General features: G+C 47.4%; 1 protein-coding gene across 1 annotated transcript in view; it reads right to left on the minus strand.

Moving 5' to 3' along the window:
- prmt3 (protein arginine methyltransferase 3) overlaps positions 1–17,565 on the minus strand; it is a 141,141-nt gene that overhangs the window by 20,215 nt on the left and 103,361 nt on the right. The window contains exons 14-15 of the mRNA XM_033038674.1: positions 4,171–4,221; positions 2,761–2,848 (exon numbers count right to left, since the gene is read on the minus strand). Coding sequence (XP_032894565.1) covers positions 2,761–2,848; positions 4,171–4,221 — 139 coding nt within the window. The remainder of the gene's footprint in view (positions 1–2,760; positions 2,849–4,170; positions 4,222–17,565) is intronic.

Raw genomic sequence — 17,565 nt, forward strand, 5'->3', positions numbered from 1 at the left:
TCATCTATTCCTTCTCTCCAGAGATGCTGCCTGTCCTGCTGAGTTACTCCACAGCACTTTGTGTCTATCTTCAGACATGTTTTATTCTAATGCTTGCATTTGACAATAGACAATAGACAATAGGTGCAGGAGAAGGCCATTCGGCCCTTCGAGCCAGCACCGCCATTCAATGATATCATGGATGATCATCCCCAATCAGTACCCCGTTCCTGCCTTCTCCCCATATCCCCAGACTCCGCCATCTTTAAGAGCCCTATCTAGCTCTCTCTTAAAAGCATCCAGAGAACCGGCCTCCACCGCCCTCTGAGGCAGAGAATTCCACAGACTCACAACTCTCTGTGAGAAAAAGTGTTTCCTTGTCACCTTTCTAAAAGCTTACCCCTTATTCTTAAACTGTGGCCCCTGGTTCTGGACTCCGCCAACATCAGGAACATGTTTCCTGCCTCTAGCGTGTCCAAACCCTTAATAATCTTATATGTTTCCAATGAGATCCCCTCTCAATCTTCTAAACTCCAGAGTGTACAAGCCCAGCCGCTCCATTCTCTCAGCATATGACAGTCCTGCCATCCCGGGAATTAACCTTGTGAACCTACGCTGGGCTCCCTCAATAGCAAGAATGTCCTTCCTCAAATTAGGGGACCAAAACTGCACACAATACTCCAGGTATGGTCTCACTAGGGCCCTGTACATCTACAGAAGGAGCTCCATTTCGTTTGAGCGTGCCAATGCCTTCTAGTTTGTGAAGGCAATTGTTTGCCTGGCTGCTGATCCTGCAAACCCTAACATCAAAGAGTCAGTCCCCAGGCTGAAGGGGACTATTGTGTTAATGATGTCATCGTCAAATTGTGTTTCCTTGTCACCTTTCTAAATGGCTTACCCCTTATTCTTAAACTGTGGCCCCTGGTTCTGGACTCCCCCAACATCGGGAACATGTTTCCTGCCTCTAGTGTGTCCAAACCCTTAACAATCTTATATATTTCAATGAGATACCCTCTCATCCTTCTACTCCACAGTGTACAAGCCCAGCAGCTCCTGGTGAGAAACAAAAGGACGACACTTTCCCTTCGGGTTATGGTGGCAACCGGCGGGGGGAATATGACACTTTCACACTTGGACGGCACGGTGGCGCAGCGGTAGAGTTGCTGCCTCACAGCGCCGGAGACCCGGGTTCGATCCCGACTACGGGTGCTGTCTGTACGGAGTTTGAACTTTCACCCAGTGACCGACGTGGGTTTTCTCCGAGATCTTCGATGTCCTCCCACACTCTAAAGATGTACAGGTATGTAGCTTGTGTAGGAAGGAACTGCAGATGCTGAGTTTAAACCAAAGATAGACACAAAATGCTGGGACAGACAGCATCTCTGGAGAGAAGGAATGGGTGAAGTTTCGGGTCGAGCCTTCTTCAGACGGAAGGGTCTCGACCCCGAAACGTCACCCATTCCTTCTCTCGGGAAATGCTGCCTGTCCCGCTGAGTGACCCCAGCATTTTGCGTCTATTTTGCAGGTTTGGCGGTCAATTGGCTTGGTAGAAATATATACTGTCCCTAGTGTGTGCAGGATAGCGTCAGTGTGCGGGCATCGCTGGTCGGCGCGGACTCGGTGGGCCGAAGGGCCTGTTTCCACACTGTATCTCTAAACTAAACACTTGCAGATTTAATTCATTTGATGCAGAGATTTCTTTACAGTAAAAGCCAGTATGGGGCAGCTGGCTGGCTGCAGACTTCCTCTGGCAAAGACCCAGCTTAACCCCTGAACACAGGCTGGATGTTCACAGCTAATCGTTTTGTGTGCCCTCTTGCCATATTTCTTGTTCTTGTCATTTGTAAAAGCCATCAAATCCTGGAGACAAGCCAACCATTAATTTCATGTAACAGCGTGGCTTAAAATGAACCCACTATAATTAAAAGCACTGGGAAAAATGAATATTAAATATGAATATTACATTTGAAGTTGTATCATTGCAGCAGCTACAATCAGCCATCCACAGCTATGGTATGAACCCAGCGGTATGAACATTGACTTCTCCAATTTCAGGTAGTCCTTGCTTTAGAAACATAGAAAATAGGTGCAGGAGTAGGCCATTCGGCCCTTCGAGCCTGCACCGCCATTCAATATGATCATGGCTGATCATCCAACTCAGTATCCTGTACCTGCCTTCTCTCCATACCCCCTGATCCCTTTAGCCACAAGGGCCACATCTAACTCCCTCTTAAATATAGCCCATGAACTGGCCTCAACTACCTTCTGTGGCAGAGAATTCCAGAGATTCACCACTCTCTGTGTGAAAAATGTTTTCCTCATCTCGGTCCTAAAAGATTTCCCCCTTATCCTTAAACTGTGACCCCCTTGTTCTGGACTTCTCCCTCTTTCTCCTGCCCTTCCCAACTCTCCCACAGCGCACTGGCTCCGTCTCTTCCTTTCTTCTTCCCCCCACCCCCACATCAGTCTGAAGAAGGGTGTCGACCCGAAACGTCACCTATTCCTTCTCTCCATAGATGCTGCCTCACCCGCTGAGTTTCTCCAGCATTTTTGTCTACCTTCGATTTTTCCAGCGTCAGCAGTTCTTTCTTACAGCTATGGAACTGATGTGTTGCAATGCTGAGAACTATATTCTGCACTCTGTATCTCTGCTACATCTGTTGTACTTGAGTTTGTAACTCAGCGGGACAGGCAGCACCTCTGGAGAGAAGGAATGGATGACGTTTCGGGTCGAGGCACTGCTTCAGACTTAAAGGGTTGCACGTTGGACAAATCAGTTACCTTTCTTTACTGAGATAGGATGCTCCAGAATAAACACGGTTTGTTTCCAGTGAGTTGTGGTGCTCAATGGGCTCGAGGAGAACGTGATCTGGAAACCAAATATACAGAGGCATCTGATTAAAGACAATCTTTCCACAAGACCCGCTGAGTTTTTTGTGTCCATCTTTGGTTTAAATCTTTTAGCTGAGAGGGGGTGACACGGTGGCACAGCGGTAGAGTTGCTGCCTCACAGCATCAGAGACCCGCGTTCGATCCTGACGACGTTCTCCCAGTGACGGCGTGGGTTTCCTCCGGATGCTCCGGTTCCCTCCCACATTCCAGACGTGCAAGTTTGTAGGTTAATTGGCTTCAGTAAAACTGTAAATGGTCCCTAGTGTGTGGAGGGTAGTGTTAAGGGCCTGTCACACTTCAACGACCTAATTCACGACCTCTGCCGAGTTTGCCCTTGACTCATACTCGCAGCATGGTCGTCACGAGGTCATAGGAAGTCGTAGGTAGGTCGTAGCAGGTCGTGATGCTAGTCGTAGGTACTCGTGGCATCAAGTAGGTCGGGGCGTTTTTCTAGCATGATGAAAAATGTCCACGAGCAATAAAAGGTCGTGAATTAGGTCGTGAAAGTGGGACAGGCCCTTTAATGTGCGGGGATCGCTGGTCGGCACGGACTCGGTGGGCCGAAGGGCCTTTTTCCCGTGCTGTATCTCTGAAATAAACTAAACGAAACATGGCATACTCTGAAGAAGGGTCTCGACCTGAAACGTCACCCATTCCTTCTCTCCAGAGATGCTGCCTGTCCCGCTGAGTTACTCCAGCATTTTGTGTCCATCTGTGGCATACTCACCTTTGCTTGGGAACAACACCCAATTGGATAGTGACTTTCAGTGGAGATTTGGACGTATGCAGTTTAGCTCAGTTTAGTTTAGTGATACAGCCGAGATACAGGCCCTTCGGCCCGCCCAGTCTGTGGCGGCCAGCAAATCCCCACACATTAACACTATCCCACACACACCAGGGACAATTTACAATTTCATCGAAGCCAATTACCTTACAAACCTGAACGTCTTTGGAGTTTGGGAGGAACCCAGGTGGGTCAGGGGGAAGAACGTACAAACTCCGCACAGACAGCACCCGTAGTCAGGATCGAACCCGGGTCTCTGGCGCTGCGAGGCAGCAACTCTACCGCTGCGCCACCATGCCATCTACTTGGAAAGCGAACATGTGCAAGGCTGTAGGGAAAGGGTGGATATGTGTGGCTGATTCAAAACGCTGGCACAGGAAATGTATGTGAATGGCTCCCTTCTGTGTACGTTATGTGCTTTTCGGCAAGATAGCTTTGCAATTAAGTTAGCAAGCATCCTACTCCCAGATAATTGTATGTGCTGTGCGCGGATTCCCGCTGTTCCCAGTCCTTACCTTCCTGTTGCAATTCCTCTCGAATGAAACGTCAAAGTAGCCGGAAATTGCCTGAAATAAAAGCACAACATCATTTTTTTTGTTGTTAAACGTAAATGTGTACGATCCTCAGACTAGCGTGAGAGCAGCACATAAGACATTTGTCGTTTGTTGCCATAACTGCGGAGAAAAACCCCACACTTGTGACAAATGTTGTACAGCGGCATCTTGTATCATTTGTATGACAGTTTTATCAATAGGGCAATAAAAGAAGTAAGTCTATAACTCGACAAAGATAACATCTTCGTAGGAAAAAACTGCAGGTCCACGAATAACCGCGACCACTGAAGATAGACACAAAATGCCGGTAGCAGATGTGGGGGGGATGTTTCCACGGGTGGGAGAGTCTAGGACCAGAGAACATAGCCTCAGAATTAAAGGATGTTAAGGGCCTGTCCCACCTGGGCGTCATTTGCGCGTCACGCAGAAGATATTGTACATCACGAAATTCTGGAGCGCCGTGCGCGACTGCCTACGTCATCACGCACCATGCGCGCGTCGTGACGCATAAATTATGTCGCGTAAATTACGCGCAAATGACGCCCAAGTGGGACAGGCCCTTAACTTTAGAAAGGAGATGAGGAGGAATTTATTTAGTCAGAATGTGGTGAATCTGTGGAATTCATCGCCAAAGAAGGCTGTGGAGGCCAAGTCAATGGATATTTTTAGGCAGAGCTTGATAGATTCTTGATTAGTACATGGGGTTATGGGGAGAAGGCAGCATAATGCGGTTGAGAGGAAAAGATAGATCAGCCAAAATTGAATGGCGGAGTCGACTTGATGGGCCGAATGGTATTGCGTACAGTTTTGGTGTCCAAATCTGAGGGAGGACATTATTGCCATAGAGGGAGTGCAGAGAAGGTTCACCAGACTGATTCCTGGGATGTCAGGACTGTCTTATGAAGAAAGACTGGATAGACTTGGTTTATACTCTCTAGAATTTAGGAGATTGAGAGGGGATCTTATAGAAACTTACAACATTCTTAAGGGGTTGGACAGGCTAGATGCAGGAAGATTGCTCCCGATGTTGGGGAAGTCCAGGACAAGGGGTCACAGCTTAAGGATAAGGGGGAAATCCTTTAAAACCGAGATGAGAAGAACTTTTTTCACACACAGAGTGGTGAATCTCTGGAACTCCCTGCCACAGAGGGTAGTCGAGGCCAGTTCATTGGCTATATTTAAGAGGGAGTTAGATGTGGCCCTTGTGGCTAAGGGGATCAGAGGGTATGGAGAGAAGGCAGGTACGGGATACTGTGTTGGATGATCAGCCATGATCATATTGAATGGCAGTGCAGGCTCGAAGGGCTGAATGGCCTACTCCTGCACCTAATTTCTATGTTTCTATGAATGGCCTAATTCTGCTCCTAGAACGGAATAACCTGGAGTAACTCGGCTGGTCAGGCAGCATCTCTGGAGAAATGAAATAGGTGACGCTTTGGGTCGGAACCCTTCTTCAGACCACAAAACCACCGACATTTAAGTGGCAGCTTCCACAGTCCCGATGAGTTTGATTTTATTTGGAGATACAGCGTGGCAACAGGACCTTCGGCCCACTGCGTCCACGCCGACCAGCGATCACCCGGAAACTAGTTCAATCCTACACACAAGGAATAATTTACAGAAGACAATTAACCTACATGTCTTAGAAACACAGACAATAGGTGCAGGAGTAGGCCATTCGGCCCTTCGAGCCTGCACCGCCATTCAATATGGTCATGGCTGATCATCCAACTCAGTATCCTGTACCTGCCTTCTCTCCATACCCCCTGATCCCCTTAGCCACATGGGCCACATCTAACTCCCTCTTAAATATATGTCTTTGGAGTTGTGGAGGTAACCGGAGCACGTGGACGCAACCCACGCAGGTCATGGGGAGAACGCACAAACTCCGTACAGACAGCACCCTTGGTCATGATCGATGCTGAGTCTCTCGCGCTGTGAAGCTGCAACTCTACAGCTGCTCAACTGTGCCGCACAAATTACTCCAGCACTTTGAGTCATTCTTTGGTATAAACCAGCATCTGTAGTTCAATGGTATTGTGCAGTTTAGGTCCCCTAATTTGAGGAAGGACATTCTTGCTATTGAGGGAGTGCAGCGTAGGTTTACAAGGTTAATGCCCGGGATGGTGGGACTGTCATATGCTGAGAGAATGGAGCGGCTGGGCTTGTACACTCTGGAGTTTAGACACGCTAAAGGCAGGAAACGTGTTCATTTGTGGTCCCACTTAGTTCTCGGCGATCCGCCCACGCTGGGAACCCCATTGTTCTCCGCGGTGCGTCCGACCCCCGGCTCCCACGTTTGCCGGCCCTCGACCGCCGGCCCTGTCCGCGATCCTCATCGACCGTCGACCTGACCCGACCCCCTCGCCGGCCATCCAAACCACCCGCTGTGTCCAAGCCAACACCTACCTACCCCATTGAGATACATCTCCCATGATCACATTTTGCTGCAATGATTCTAATATTAGTCAAGGGTCAAAAGTGTTTTATTGTCATGTGTCCCAGATAGAACAATGACATTCTTACTTGCAGCAGCAGAACAGAATATGTGATCATCGTACACTGTAAACAATATAATAAACGAGGGGAAAGAAAACTGACGTTTGGGATCGCGCCAAATACAGCGGATTTTTTTAAGACAGCATTGATAGACTCCTCCCAGTCCCATCAGCTACTGTTTACCCACCATCAATGGATTCTATTCCTCTAGCACTTTGATTTTTCCATTCAAGACTCCAGCACCTGCAGCCCCTTGTGCCTTGGATGTCATAGATTTCGTTTAGTTTATTTTAGTTTAGAGATACAAAGCGGAAACAGGCCCTTCGGCCCACGCCGGCCAGCGATCCCCGCACATTAACACTATCCTACACCCACGAGGGAAATTTGTTTCATTTACTAAGCCAACAACCTACAAACCTGTACGTCTTTGGAATGTGGGAGGAAAACCGAAGATCTCAGAGATGTATGTATGTGTCTGTGTCTGTGTGTGCGTGCGTGTGCGTGCGTGTGTATATGTGTATGTGTGTGTGCCAGTGTTTGTGTGCGTGTGTGTTCGTATGTGTATTTGTGTGTGTGCGTGTGCGCTTGTGTGCGTCTTTGTGTGTATGTTTGTGTATGTGTGCATGTGTGTATGTGCATGTGGGTGTTTCTATGGGCCTGTGTGTGTGTGCCTGTGTGTCCGTGTGCTTGTGTGCCTATGTGTGCATGTCTGTATATTTCTCTCTGTGTGCTTGTATGTGTGTGCATGTATATGCGTGCTTGTCTGTGTGCTTGTGTGTGCCTGTATGCGTGCGTGTGTGTATATATATTTGACATAAATGCTGTACGTTCAATCAAACTGATTTTAAAGGGGTAAATATAATTTCCATTCAGTTCAACCAAAAGCAACTAAAAAAGAAACAATTAAAAAGACAAATATATGTGCGTGTGCGTGCATGTGTGTGCGTGTATGTGCTTGTGTGTGTGCATGTGTGTGCCTGTGTGTGTGTTCGTGCGTGTGTGAGTGTGTGTGCGTCAGTGTGTGTGTGTGCGTGTATGTGTGTGTGCGTGTACGTGTGTGCGTACGCGCGCGCGCGTGTGTGTGTGTGTGTGTGTGTGTGTGTGTGTGTGTGTGCGTGTATGTGTGTGTGTGTGTGCATGTGTGTGTGTGTGTGCATGTGTGTGTGTGTGTGTGCGTGTACGTGTGTGCGTACGCGCGCGCGTGTGTGTGTGTGCGCGTGTGTGAGTGTGTGTGCTTGCGTGTGTATGTGTGAGTGTGTGTGCATCAGTGCGTGTGTATGTGCGTCGGTGTGCCTGTGTGTGCATGCGTGTAGAGACACTGAAATGGAAACAGTGAAGGAGATGAGATTGCGTCTGTTCCCGGGATCAGCTTTACACCTAATCTACACTTCACATAATTGTTATAAATTAACAGTTGACTCCAGGGGATTTTTCCTTTTAATCATGGCAGGGCCTGTTAATTCACCTCCAGAACAGATTAATGCTAATCAGTGCACACACACACTGACATGGACGTCAGATTGAACAAGGCTCGTGTAACACACGTGAGCAAAATTTTATGACAAGAGCTGATGAATTCTAATCGTATCTGAAACGCACCAGTTATTATTCTCAGTTACCGAGCGGGCTGCGGCAATCGATACAGGCAGCCCTCCTCCTCCCCCCCCCTCCCGTGAAACCTCGTACCACCTTCAGTCAGATCATGTCCTCAGGTTTGTCTGTTGTCACTGCAGTCTATCAAGTGCAGCTTGCTTTTGCCCTGACCTCCCCCCCCCTCCTCCCCCCCACCCCCCTGCTGAGTGGTAAACGAGGACAATGAAACACGAGTGACTGCACTTTCGCTTGCATCGTTCCCCGGAGAGCAGGGCCCGATAGACTGGAGTTAAGTGAGTCCGAAGGAGGGTCTCGACCCGAAACGTCACCCATTCCTTCTCTCCGGAGATGCTGCCTGTCCCGCTGAGATACTCCAGCATTTTGTGTGTATCTTCAATGCATAGATGCAATCAGTTCAAACTCAAGTACAACAGATGGAGCAGAGATACAGAGTGCAGAATATAGTTCTCAGCATTGCAACACATCAGTTCCATAGCTTTAAGAATTTTTAATTTTTTTTACTGCAGGTAGGCACAAATTGCTGGAGTAACTCAGCGGGACAGGCAGCATCTTTTAGTCCAGCTTAGTTTTAGTTTACTGTCACGTGTGTCGAGGGGGGTTGAAAAGCTTTTGTTGCGTTCTAACTAGTCAGCGGAAAGACAACTCATGATTACAATCGAGCCATTTATAATGTATAGATACATGATAAGGGAACAATGTTTAGTGCAAGATAAAGCCAGCAAGATAAAACTAGCTAGATAGGGCTCTTAAAGATAGCGGAGCCAGGGGATATGGGGAGAAGGCAGGAATGGGGTACTGATTGGGGATGAACAGCAACGATCACATTGAATGGCTCGAAGGGCCGAATGGCCTATTCCTGCACCTATTGTCTATTGTCAAAGTTCGATCAAAGGGAGACACAAAATGCTGGAGTAACGCAGCGGGTGAGGCAACATCTCTGGAGAGAAGGAATGGGCGATGTTTCGGGTTGAGACCCTAACTCCAGCATTTTGCGTCTACCCTCGATTTAAAGCATCTGCAGTTCTTTCTTACATGCAAAGTCCGATCAAAGCTGGTCCAAGGGTCCCCAATGAGGTAATTTTGTTTCTATCATATTCATCATTTCTCTCTCCTTGGTTCCATGCAATGTAATCTGGGGAGCCTTCCTGACTAGTAAGCCATGGATGATTTACTGCAGCTGAGGGTTGATAATACAAAGATTGGGGACTCGGGTGGGAGGAGTTGCAATTTGGGGGATAATTTGCTCTTTTGTTCCTAATAAATACCTCATCAAAGCGAACAGCAAGGGTCAAGGACAAATAGACTGAAACCTTTGAAAGGCAAACAGCTGCACCAGTTACGAACGTCTCTGGCTAATCTTCCAGAAAAATTAAAATAGATGAATTTCCCAGCTAGAAAAAAAAAACAAGCCACCTGCCACCTTCAGCTTGCAACCGACGAGAAATCCGTAAAACTAACAAGTTTTGACAAGTTAAGCAACCGCACTTTTTGCGAGATATCAGGATTTAAATGAAATCCGTCCTTCAGCTCATAAATATTCAATTTTCTTTCAATCTGCAAGTCCATAGATTGTCATAGAGTCATACAGCGTGGAAACAGGCCCTTCGGCCCAACTTGCCCACGCCAGCCAACATGTCCCAGCTACACTCATCCCACCTGCCCGCGTTTGGTCCGTATCTCTCCAAACCTGTCCTATCCATGTACCTGTCTAAACGTTTCTTAAACTTTGGGATAGTCCCTGCCTCAACTACCTCCTCTGGCAGCTCGTTCCATACACCCACCACCCTCTGTGTGAAAATGTTACCCCTCAGATTCCTATTAAATCTTTGTTCAAGTAGGAACTGCAGATGCTGGAAAATCGAAGGTAGACAAAAGTCTATGGATGCTGCCGCACCCGCTGAGTTCCTCCTGCACTTTTGACTACCTATTAAATCTTTTCCCCTTCACCTTAAACCTATGTCCCCTAGTCCCCGATTCACCTACTCTGGGCAAGAGACTTACCCGTTCATCTGTCCTCTCATGATTTTATGCACCTCTATAAGATCACCCCTTCATCCTCCTGCACTCCAAGGAATAGAGTCCCAGCCTACTCAACCTCTCCCGATAGCTCGGACCCTCTGATCCTGGCAACATCCCCGTAAATCTTCTCCGTACCCTTCGCAGCTTGGCAACGATTGTATCGCACTTTATAGAACAAGGATGGTTTTGGGGACATTTGAAACTGAGGGAAGTAGCATTAATTCGACCTGTGGAAACACGGGAACATTTCAGAGTTAAATGGGCCTTTTATCCTGGAAGTCTCTCCTGTAGCAAAACGAAGATTGCATTCAGTCAAGGAAAAGCTGCCACAGCCAGATATAAAAATTGCTTTTCCCCCCCCCTCGATCAGTAGCTTAGACATAGACTTAGATCCTTTATTTGTCATTCAGACCTTTCGAATCTCTACTCAGCAGCCAAATGTCTGTAGCCTCTTTTTGCTCTGGTATTTCATTTTCATATGTTTAAATTATAATGTTTTATTTGTAATTGTCTACTGTTTTTATCCTTGCAAGTAAAGCACCCAGGAAAATTCCTTGTATGTTAACATACTTGACTAATACATTTTTTTCAAATTCAAATTAAAAACACATGGCATCAATAAAACAAAAGATAAAAAACGCACCAATTTCACCCACATTCTGGGAAGGCTATTGTTTTAAATATATATATATATATTGCAATATATATATATATATTCCGGGATCAAATGTGCAAAGGAAATCCTATAAACGGGGAAAAAGTTCTTGTACGTGCTCCAGGCAAGTTTGTCTCCACACGTAACCAAGTTCAGGGGGAGAACATCAATCAAAAACGACCCTCCTGCTTCAGGCTACAGAATTTTGTGCGATCTAAAGAATTAGCTCCACGCTATTACAACACCCGTGGTTCAAAGAACACACGCAGAAATTGCCTATTGTTCTGAGACAGGGAGCAAATTTGCATCAATAACAGAAGCATTCAGCACAGTCCCTACCTACATCGGGTGTCCATTCTTGACAATGCCCAGCTTCCTTATCATCATTACTTTTTGGCATATCTTTCATTCATTTACATTCATCTGTCTACATTTTACAATCATCTGTCTACATTACTGTCTGTATCTCTAGTTTCCCTTTCCCCTAACTCGTCTGAAGAAGGGTCTCAACCCGAAACGTCACCCATTCCTTCTCTCCAGAGATGCTACCGGTCCCGCTGAGTTATTGCAGCATTTTGTGTCAAGAGGTTCAAAATGTCCATTTTGTCCATCGGTGTTCATTCTGCATCCCATCTCGGGCTAGACAAACACCTACTCGTTGAGGCAGTCTAGGGAGCCATATCATTTATACAATAATCGCGTGCTTATTCATTTATACAACTATGTGTTTATTTATGGGTAGCACTGTGGCACAGCGGTAGAGTTGCTGCCTTATGCCCCTGTCCCACTTAGGAAACCTGAACGGAAACCTCTGGAGACTTTGCGCCCCACCCAAGGTTTCCTTGCGGTTCCCGGAGGTTTTTGTCAGTCTCCCTACCTGCCTCCACTACCTGCAACCTCCGGCAACCACCTGCAACCTCCGGGAACCGCGCGGAAACCTTGGGTGGGGCGCAAAGTCTCCAGAGGTTTCCGTTCAGGTTTCCTAAGTGGGACAGGGGCATTACAACGCTTACAGCACCAGAGACCCGGGTTCGATCCTGACTACGGGTGCTGTCTGTACGGAGTTTGTACATTCTCCCCGTGACCGTGTGGGTTTTCTGCGACAACTTCAGTTTCCTCCCACACTCCAAAGGCGTAGAGGTTAGTAGGTTAATTGTCTTGGTATAAATATAAATTGTCCCTAGTGTGTGTTGGATAGTGTTAGTGTGCGGCGATCGCTGGTTGATGTGGACTCGGTGGGCTGAAGGGCCTGTTTCCGCGCTGTATCTCTAAGCAAAACTAAACTTATAAAGTACAGGTGTTCCTTTTTTTTTACTGAGGTATAGCATGGAAACAGGCCCTTCCACCCACCGAGTCCATGCCGACCATCGATCGCCCATTCACACTCGTTCTGTTATCCCACTTACTCATCCACTCCCTCCACACTAAGGGCCTTTTTATACAGAGGCCAATTAACCTACAAACCTGCATGTCTTTGGGATGTGGGACGAAACTGGAGCGCCCGGAGACAACCCACGCAGGTCACGGGGAGAACGTACAAACTCCACACAGACAGCCCTGGAAGTCAGGATCAAACCCTGTAAGGCAGCCATTCTATCGCTGCGCCAATGTGCCCTGCATGTTGATGGGCCTATTTTGGATCGGGGACACTTCTTCAGCGAGATAGAGAAGGAGGGAGGCCCAAGTTCGATCCTGACCTCCGATGCTGTCTGTGTGGAGTTTGCACGTTGTCCGTGTGACCGCGTGGGCTTCCTCCGGGTGCTCCGGTTTCCTCCACACTCCAAAGACATGAGGCGTTTGTAGGTTAACTTGCCTGTGTAAATTGCCCCTGGTGTGTCGGGAGTAGATTAGAAAGCAGGAATAACATAGAACTAGTGTGAACGGGTGATCGATGGACTGAAGGAAGGTAGACACAAAATGCTGGAGTAACTCAGCGGGACAGGCGGCATCTCTGGAGAGAAGGAACGGGCGACGTTTCGGGTCGAGACCCTTCTTCAGGCTGTCCCGCTGAGTTACTCCAGCATTTTGTGTCTATCTTCGATTTAAACCAGCATCTGCAGTTCCTTCCTACACACGATGATCTGAAGGACCTGTTTCCATTCGGTATCTTTAAAAGCCCTGTCCCACGGTACGAGTTCATTCCAAGAGCTCTCCCGAGTTTTAAAAAAATCAAACTCGTGGTAAGCACGGAGAATGAACGTAGCGGGTACGTCGGAGCTCGGGGACGTCCCTTAGCGCTAACGGCAGGTACTCGGGAAGACTCGCTAACGGTAGGTAAGCACGGGAAGACTGGTGAAGATTTTTCAACATGATGAAAAATGTCCACGAGAGCCTCGAGTACCGACGAGTGGCCATTACCGTAAATCTCTGAGTTCGAATCCGGGCAAACTCGGGAGAGCTCTTGGAATGAACTCGCACCGTGGGACAGGGTTTAAAGGAATGAAGGGAACGAGCGAAATGTAAAGCTGAAGAGAGGGATATGGGCGGAGGCGAATGGGGGGGGGGAGGGGAATGAGGGAGGATAAAAGGGGAATGGGGGGACTTTGGAACGGGGGGGTGGGGGAGATGACTGCTAGCTATATGCATCAATGGCTAAATAAAGTCCACATGACTGTGTTGTGTCCGATGGATAATGTGAGTTGTTCCCTAATGTATCCTAACTCTTCAAATGTTTTTAAATTGGTATTTTTTATCTTTAATAGGCATTTAGAAATATTTGAGCCAAGCAGACACAGAATTTATTCAGCTTATTGTGCTCAGCAACCCAAATATATCCTTCAGTAAATTGGAAAATGCAGATAATCCTTGCCTTTTGAATACATTTTCAATATCCTTCCCGCCGCTGTATAAAGGACATACAGTGCCCTCCATAATGTTTGGGACAAAGACCCATCATTTATTTATTTGCCTCTGTACTCCACAATTTGAGATTTGTAATAGAAATAATCACATGTGGTTAGAGTGCACCTTGTCAGATTTTAATAAAGGCCATTTTTATACATTTCAGTTTCACCATGTAGAAATGACAGCTGTGTTTATACATAATCCCCCCATTTCAGGGCACCATAATGTTTGAGACACAGCAATGTCATGTAAATGAAAGTAGTCATGTTTAGTATTTTGTTGCGTATCCTTTGCATGCAGTGACTGCTTGAAGTCTGCGATTCATGGACATCACCAGTTGCAGGGCGTCTTCTCTGGTGATGCTCTGCCAGGCCTGTATTGCAGCCATCTTTAGCTTATGCTTGTTTTGGGGGCTAGTCCCCTTCAGTTTTCTCTTCAGCATATAAAAGGCATGCTCAATTGGGTTCAGATCGGGTGATTGACTGGGTCACTCAAGAATTGACCATTTTTTAGCTTTGAAAAAGTCCTTTGTTGCTTTAGCAGTATGTTTGGGATCATTGTCTTGCTGTAGAATGAACCGCCGGCCAATGAGTTTTGAGGCATTTGTTTGAACTTGAGCAGATAGGATGTGTCTATACACTTCAGAATTCATTATGCTACCACCATCAGCAGTTGTATCATCAATGAAGATAAGTGAGCCAGTACCTTCAGCAGCCATACATTCCCAAGCCTACTTACACCCCCACCACCGTGTTTTGCAGATGAGGTGATATGCTTCTTGGACAGTGGGCAGTTCCTTCTGTCCTCCATACTTTGCTCTTGCCATCACTCTGATATAAGTTAATCTTAGTCTCATCTGTCCACATTACCTTTTTCCATAACTGTGGTTGCTCTTTTAAGTACTTCTTGGCAAACTGTAACCTGGCCATCCTATTTTACTTCGGAGTCACGTGAGTGACTACGTGAAGAACCCCGCCAGGACGCATGCGTGTCATATATCGCTTTCACGCTTGCGAAACGACAGGCGGGGTGGAGCGTTCCCCCGCAGCGGTAAGTTTGAAACCGCGACCTGCAGGTAAGTGATTTGCTCTGCGTTTGTCCCCGCGCTGTTTTTACACGGGGGGGGGGAAGCTGGACAAAATAGTGTCCACAAGTGCTGCGAGTGAAGCTGGCTGGGGAGGACCGCGAAGTTGCGGGAGCCAGCAGCAGCTGAAGGCACAAGCCCCGTAAGTGGGATCAGCTGTGCCGACTTTTAGTCCCGCGCCGGCCAGAACACCACGGCCGGGCGGGAGACTATTCAGAATGGGGCCGTCGACTTTGACAAGTCGAAACGGCAGGAGGCGGGGTGGAACGACGTTCCCCCGTAGCGACAGTTTAAACCTGGACCTGCAGGTAAGTGAAACTGCGGTCTTTATTCTCCCCATACTGTTTCACAGGTGGGGAAACATGGAGAGCTGTGCAAACAACGGCAAGTTTGAAGCCTGGACCTACAGGTAAGTGATACTGCGGTCTTTATTGTTCCCATACTGTTCTACAGGTGGGGGAAACATGCACAAGGCAAAGAAATCGACCAGAGCTGCGACAAAGCTGGCGGGGGAAGACCGCGGAGTTGCGGACACCAGCAGCGGCCGGCGGCACAGGAATCACCCGTAAGGGAACAGCTGTGCCAGACTTCACCCCCGCACCGGCCAGATTAAACACTGCGTCTGGGCGGGAAGGCAAGAAGGGAACCAAAAGAGTCGTTGACTGATGAGTCCGACTTTGGGCGGCCAGCGACCGTGGGCGCCGGAGCCGGTTGGAGCGGCTTATGGAGCCGAGCTCCAACATGAAAAAGAAAGTTGGAGCGGCTTATGGAGCCGAGCTCCAACATGACAGGCTCCGGGAGATGGGGTCTAGTCACTGTGGGCACTATGTAAAACCCACAGCAGCACCTCTTGTAGGGCTGCACAGTGCATCTACCTCGTCAGAGGGGAGTACTGGGGGGTCAATTCTGGGCTGACCCTGAAGAGGGGTTTTGACGAACAAAACTACAAGTGTGCAGGGGGTGCAGGAAGGCAAAATCTACTGGTCATGGTGACCAAATACATACAGCCAGACCACGATGGACACCACTGCAAAAATACTTGGGACCAGGAAACTGCGCATCCCTGAATGTTCCAGTCGTGGAAATAGCATCTGGAAACATGTCGGAGCAGGACTTAGGAAAGCCTGGGGCTCATAAAGGCGACAACATTAAGGATCTCCTACAGCCAAAGACAGCACCCTTATGCACCCACCAGCAGAACAAGAGAAGCTGGTGAAAGCTCAAAGGCCGGGCATACAGGACAGCGGTCTTTTAGACCATAGCCCAGACCGGCCTTTCTGGAAGATGCGCAAACCCCCAACCCAAAAGCAAACCCAGACACCGGCGCCTAAACATCCACGAAGACCACACAGAAGAAGCAAACTTCCACTGGTAACAATGGAGGTAGGTGGGTCTGGTCCCTTACAAATTATAGGAAGAGTGGATAATACACACATTGGTGGGAGATTACACTCTTTTGGATACATGGTGTATATTAACTACAGACACTTATATCCTAAGCAGTATCCAGGGATATACCATTGAATTGTGCAAAGGGGGTAATGGGTAAACCCAACACGATTGGCTGGAATACATTGTACTATATATTCAGTACAAAATGGGAACTGGTAACTGCTAAAGGACTGATTTCCAAAGGCTACTCCATTTCCAAAGGCTAACATCGACCTAAAAGATGCTTACTATTCAGTGCCTACACGGACTGATCACAAACGTTATTTAAAAAAATTCAACTGGATGGGGCAGCTCTGGCAGTATAGAGCTCTACCAAATACATAATCATATGATCATACTAATTGTGGGCATAACTTTGGAGTTGGCCTAACTAGCTGTAACAGCCACCATACAATTGGGTGAAAACTGGGGTTATCATCCGTCCAGTTAAATCTAAACTAACGCCTACCAACATAATGGATTATTTGGGGTTCACTATTGACAGCTCACATGTCGGTGACTTTACCAAAGGACAAGGCTACAGTCTTAACTGAGGCCTGCAACAACCCCACTGACATCGGTGAACCGTCTATCAGATTGGTAGCAAGTATAATTGGCATATAGTGTCTGCCTTTCCAGCCACACAATTTGGACCTTTGTATTACCAAAAATCTACAAAGGGCAAAATACAAACACTCAAAGTTAATACTGGTCATTTCGACAGACCAATAAGCCACCAATCAAAGCTTATGGAATTAAAATGGTGGAGTATTAACATTCGGCATTGTTCCAACCCTATCGTTACCAGCAAACCCTTAGTGGTGCTACAAACTGATGCCAGTGCGCTTGGTTGGGGTACTACCAATTTCCATTTCCATCTGTGGAGGTAGATGAAAGGCACAGGAGGCATCATTATCACAGACACTGGGCATAAACTACCTGGAAATGTGGAGTGCGTTCTATGGCCTAAAGTCATACTACTCTGGGATAAATCACCAGCGTGTTAGACTACAGAGTGACAATCTGACTAATACAATTTGGTAATGGTGTATCCAGAGAAATATTGGAATATCAGCTACTTACCTACCAGGTAATCCAAAATTCAGTGACAGACATCAGGTCACGCAAATTCAATAAAATAAGACTTAATCACCAGTTACCAAACTGTGTTTCTTGGGAACCAGACCCTGGGACAGCAGGGACAGATGCT

Source organism: Amblyraja radiata, chromosome 20 (genome assembly GCF_010909765.2).
Source record: "Amblyraja radiata isolate CabotCenter1 chromosome 20, sAmbRad1.1.pri, whole genome shotgun sequence".
Taxonomy (NCBI): domain Eukaryota; kingdom Metazoa; phylum Chordata; class Chondrichthyes; order Rajiformes; family Rajidae; genus Amblyraja; species Amblyraja radiata.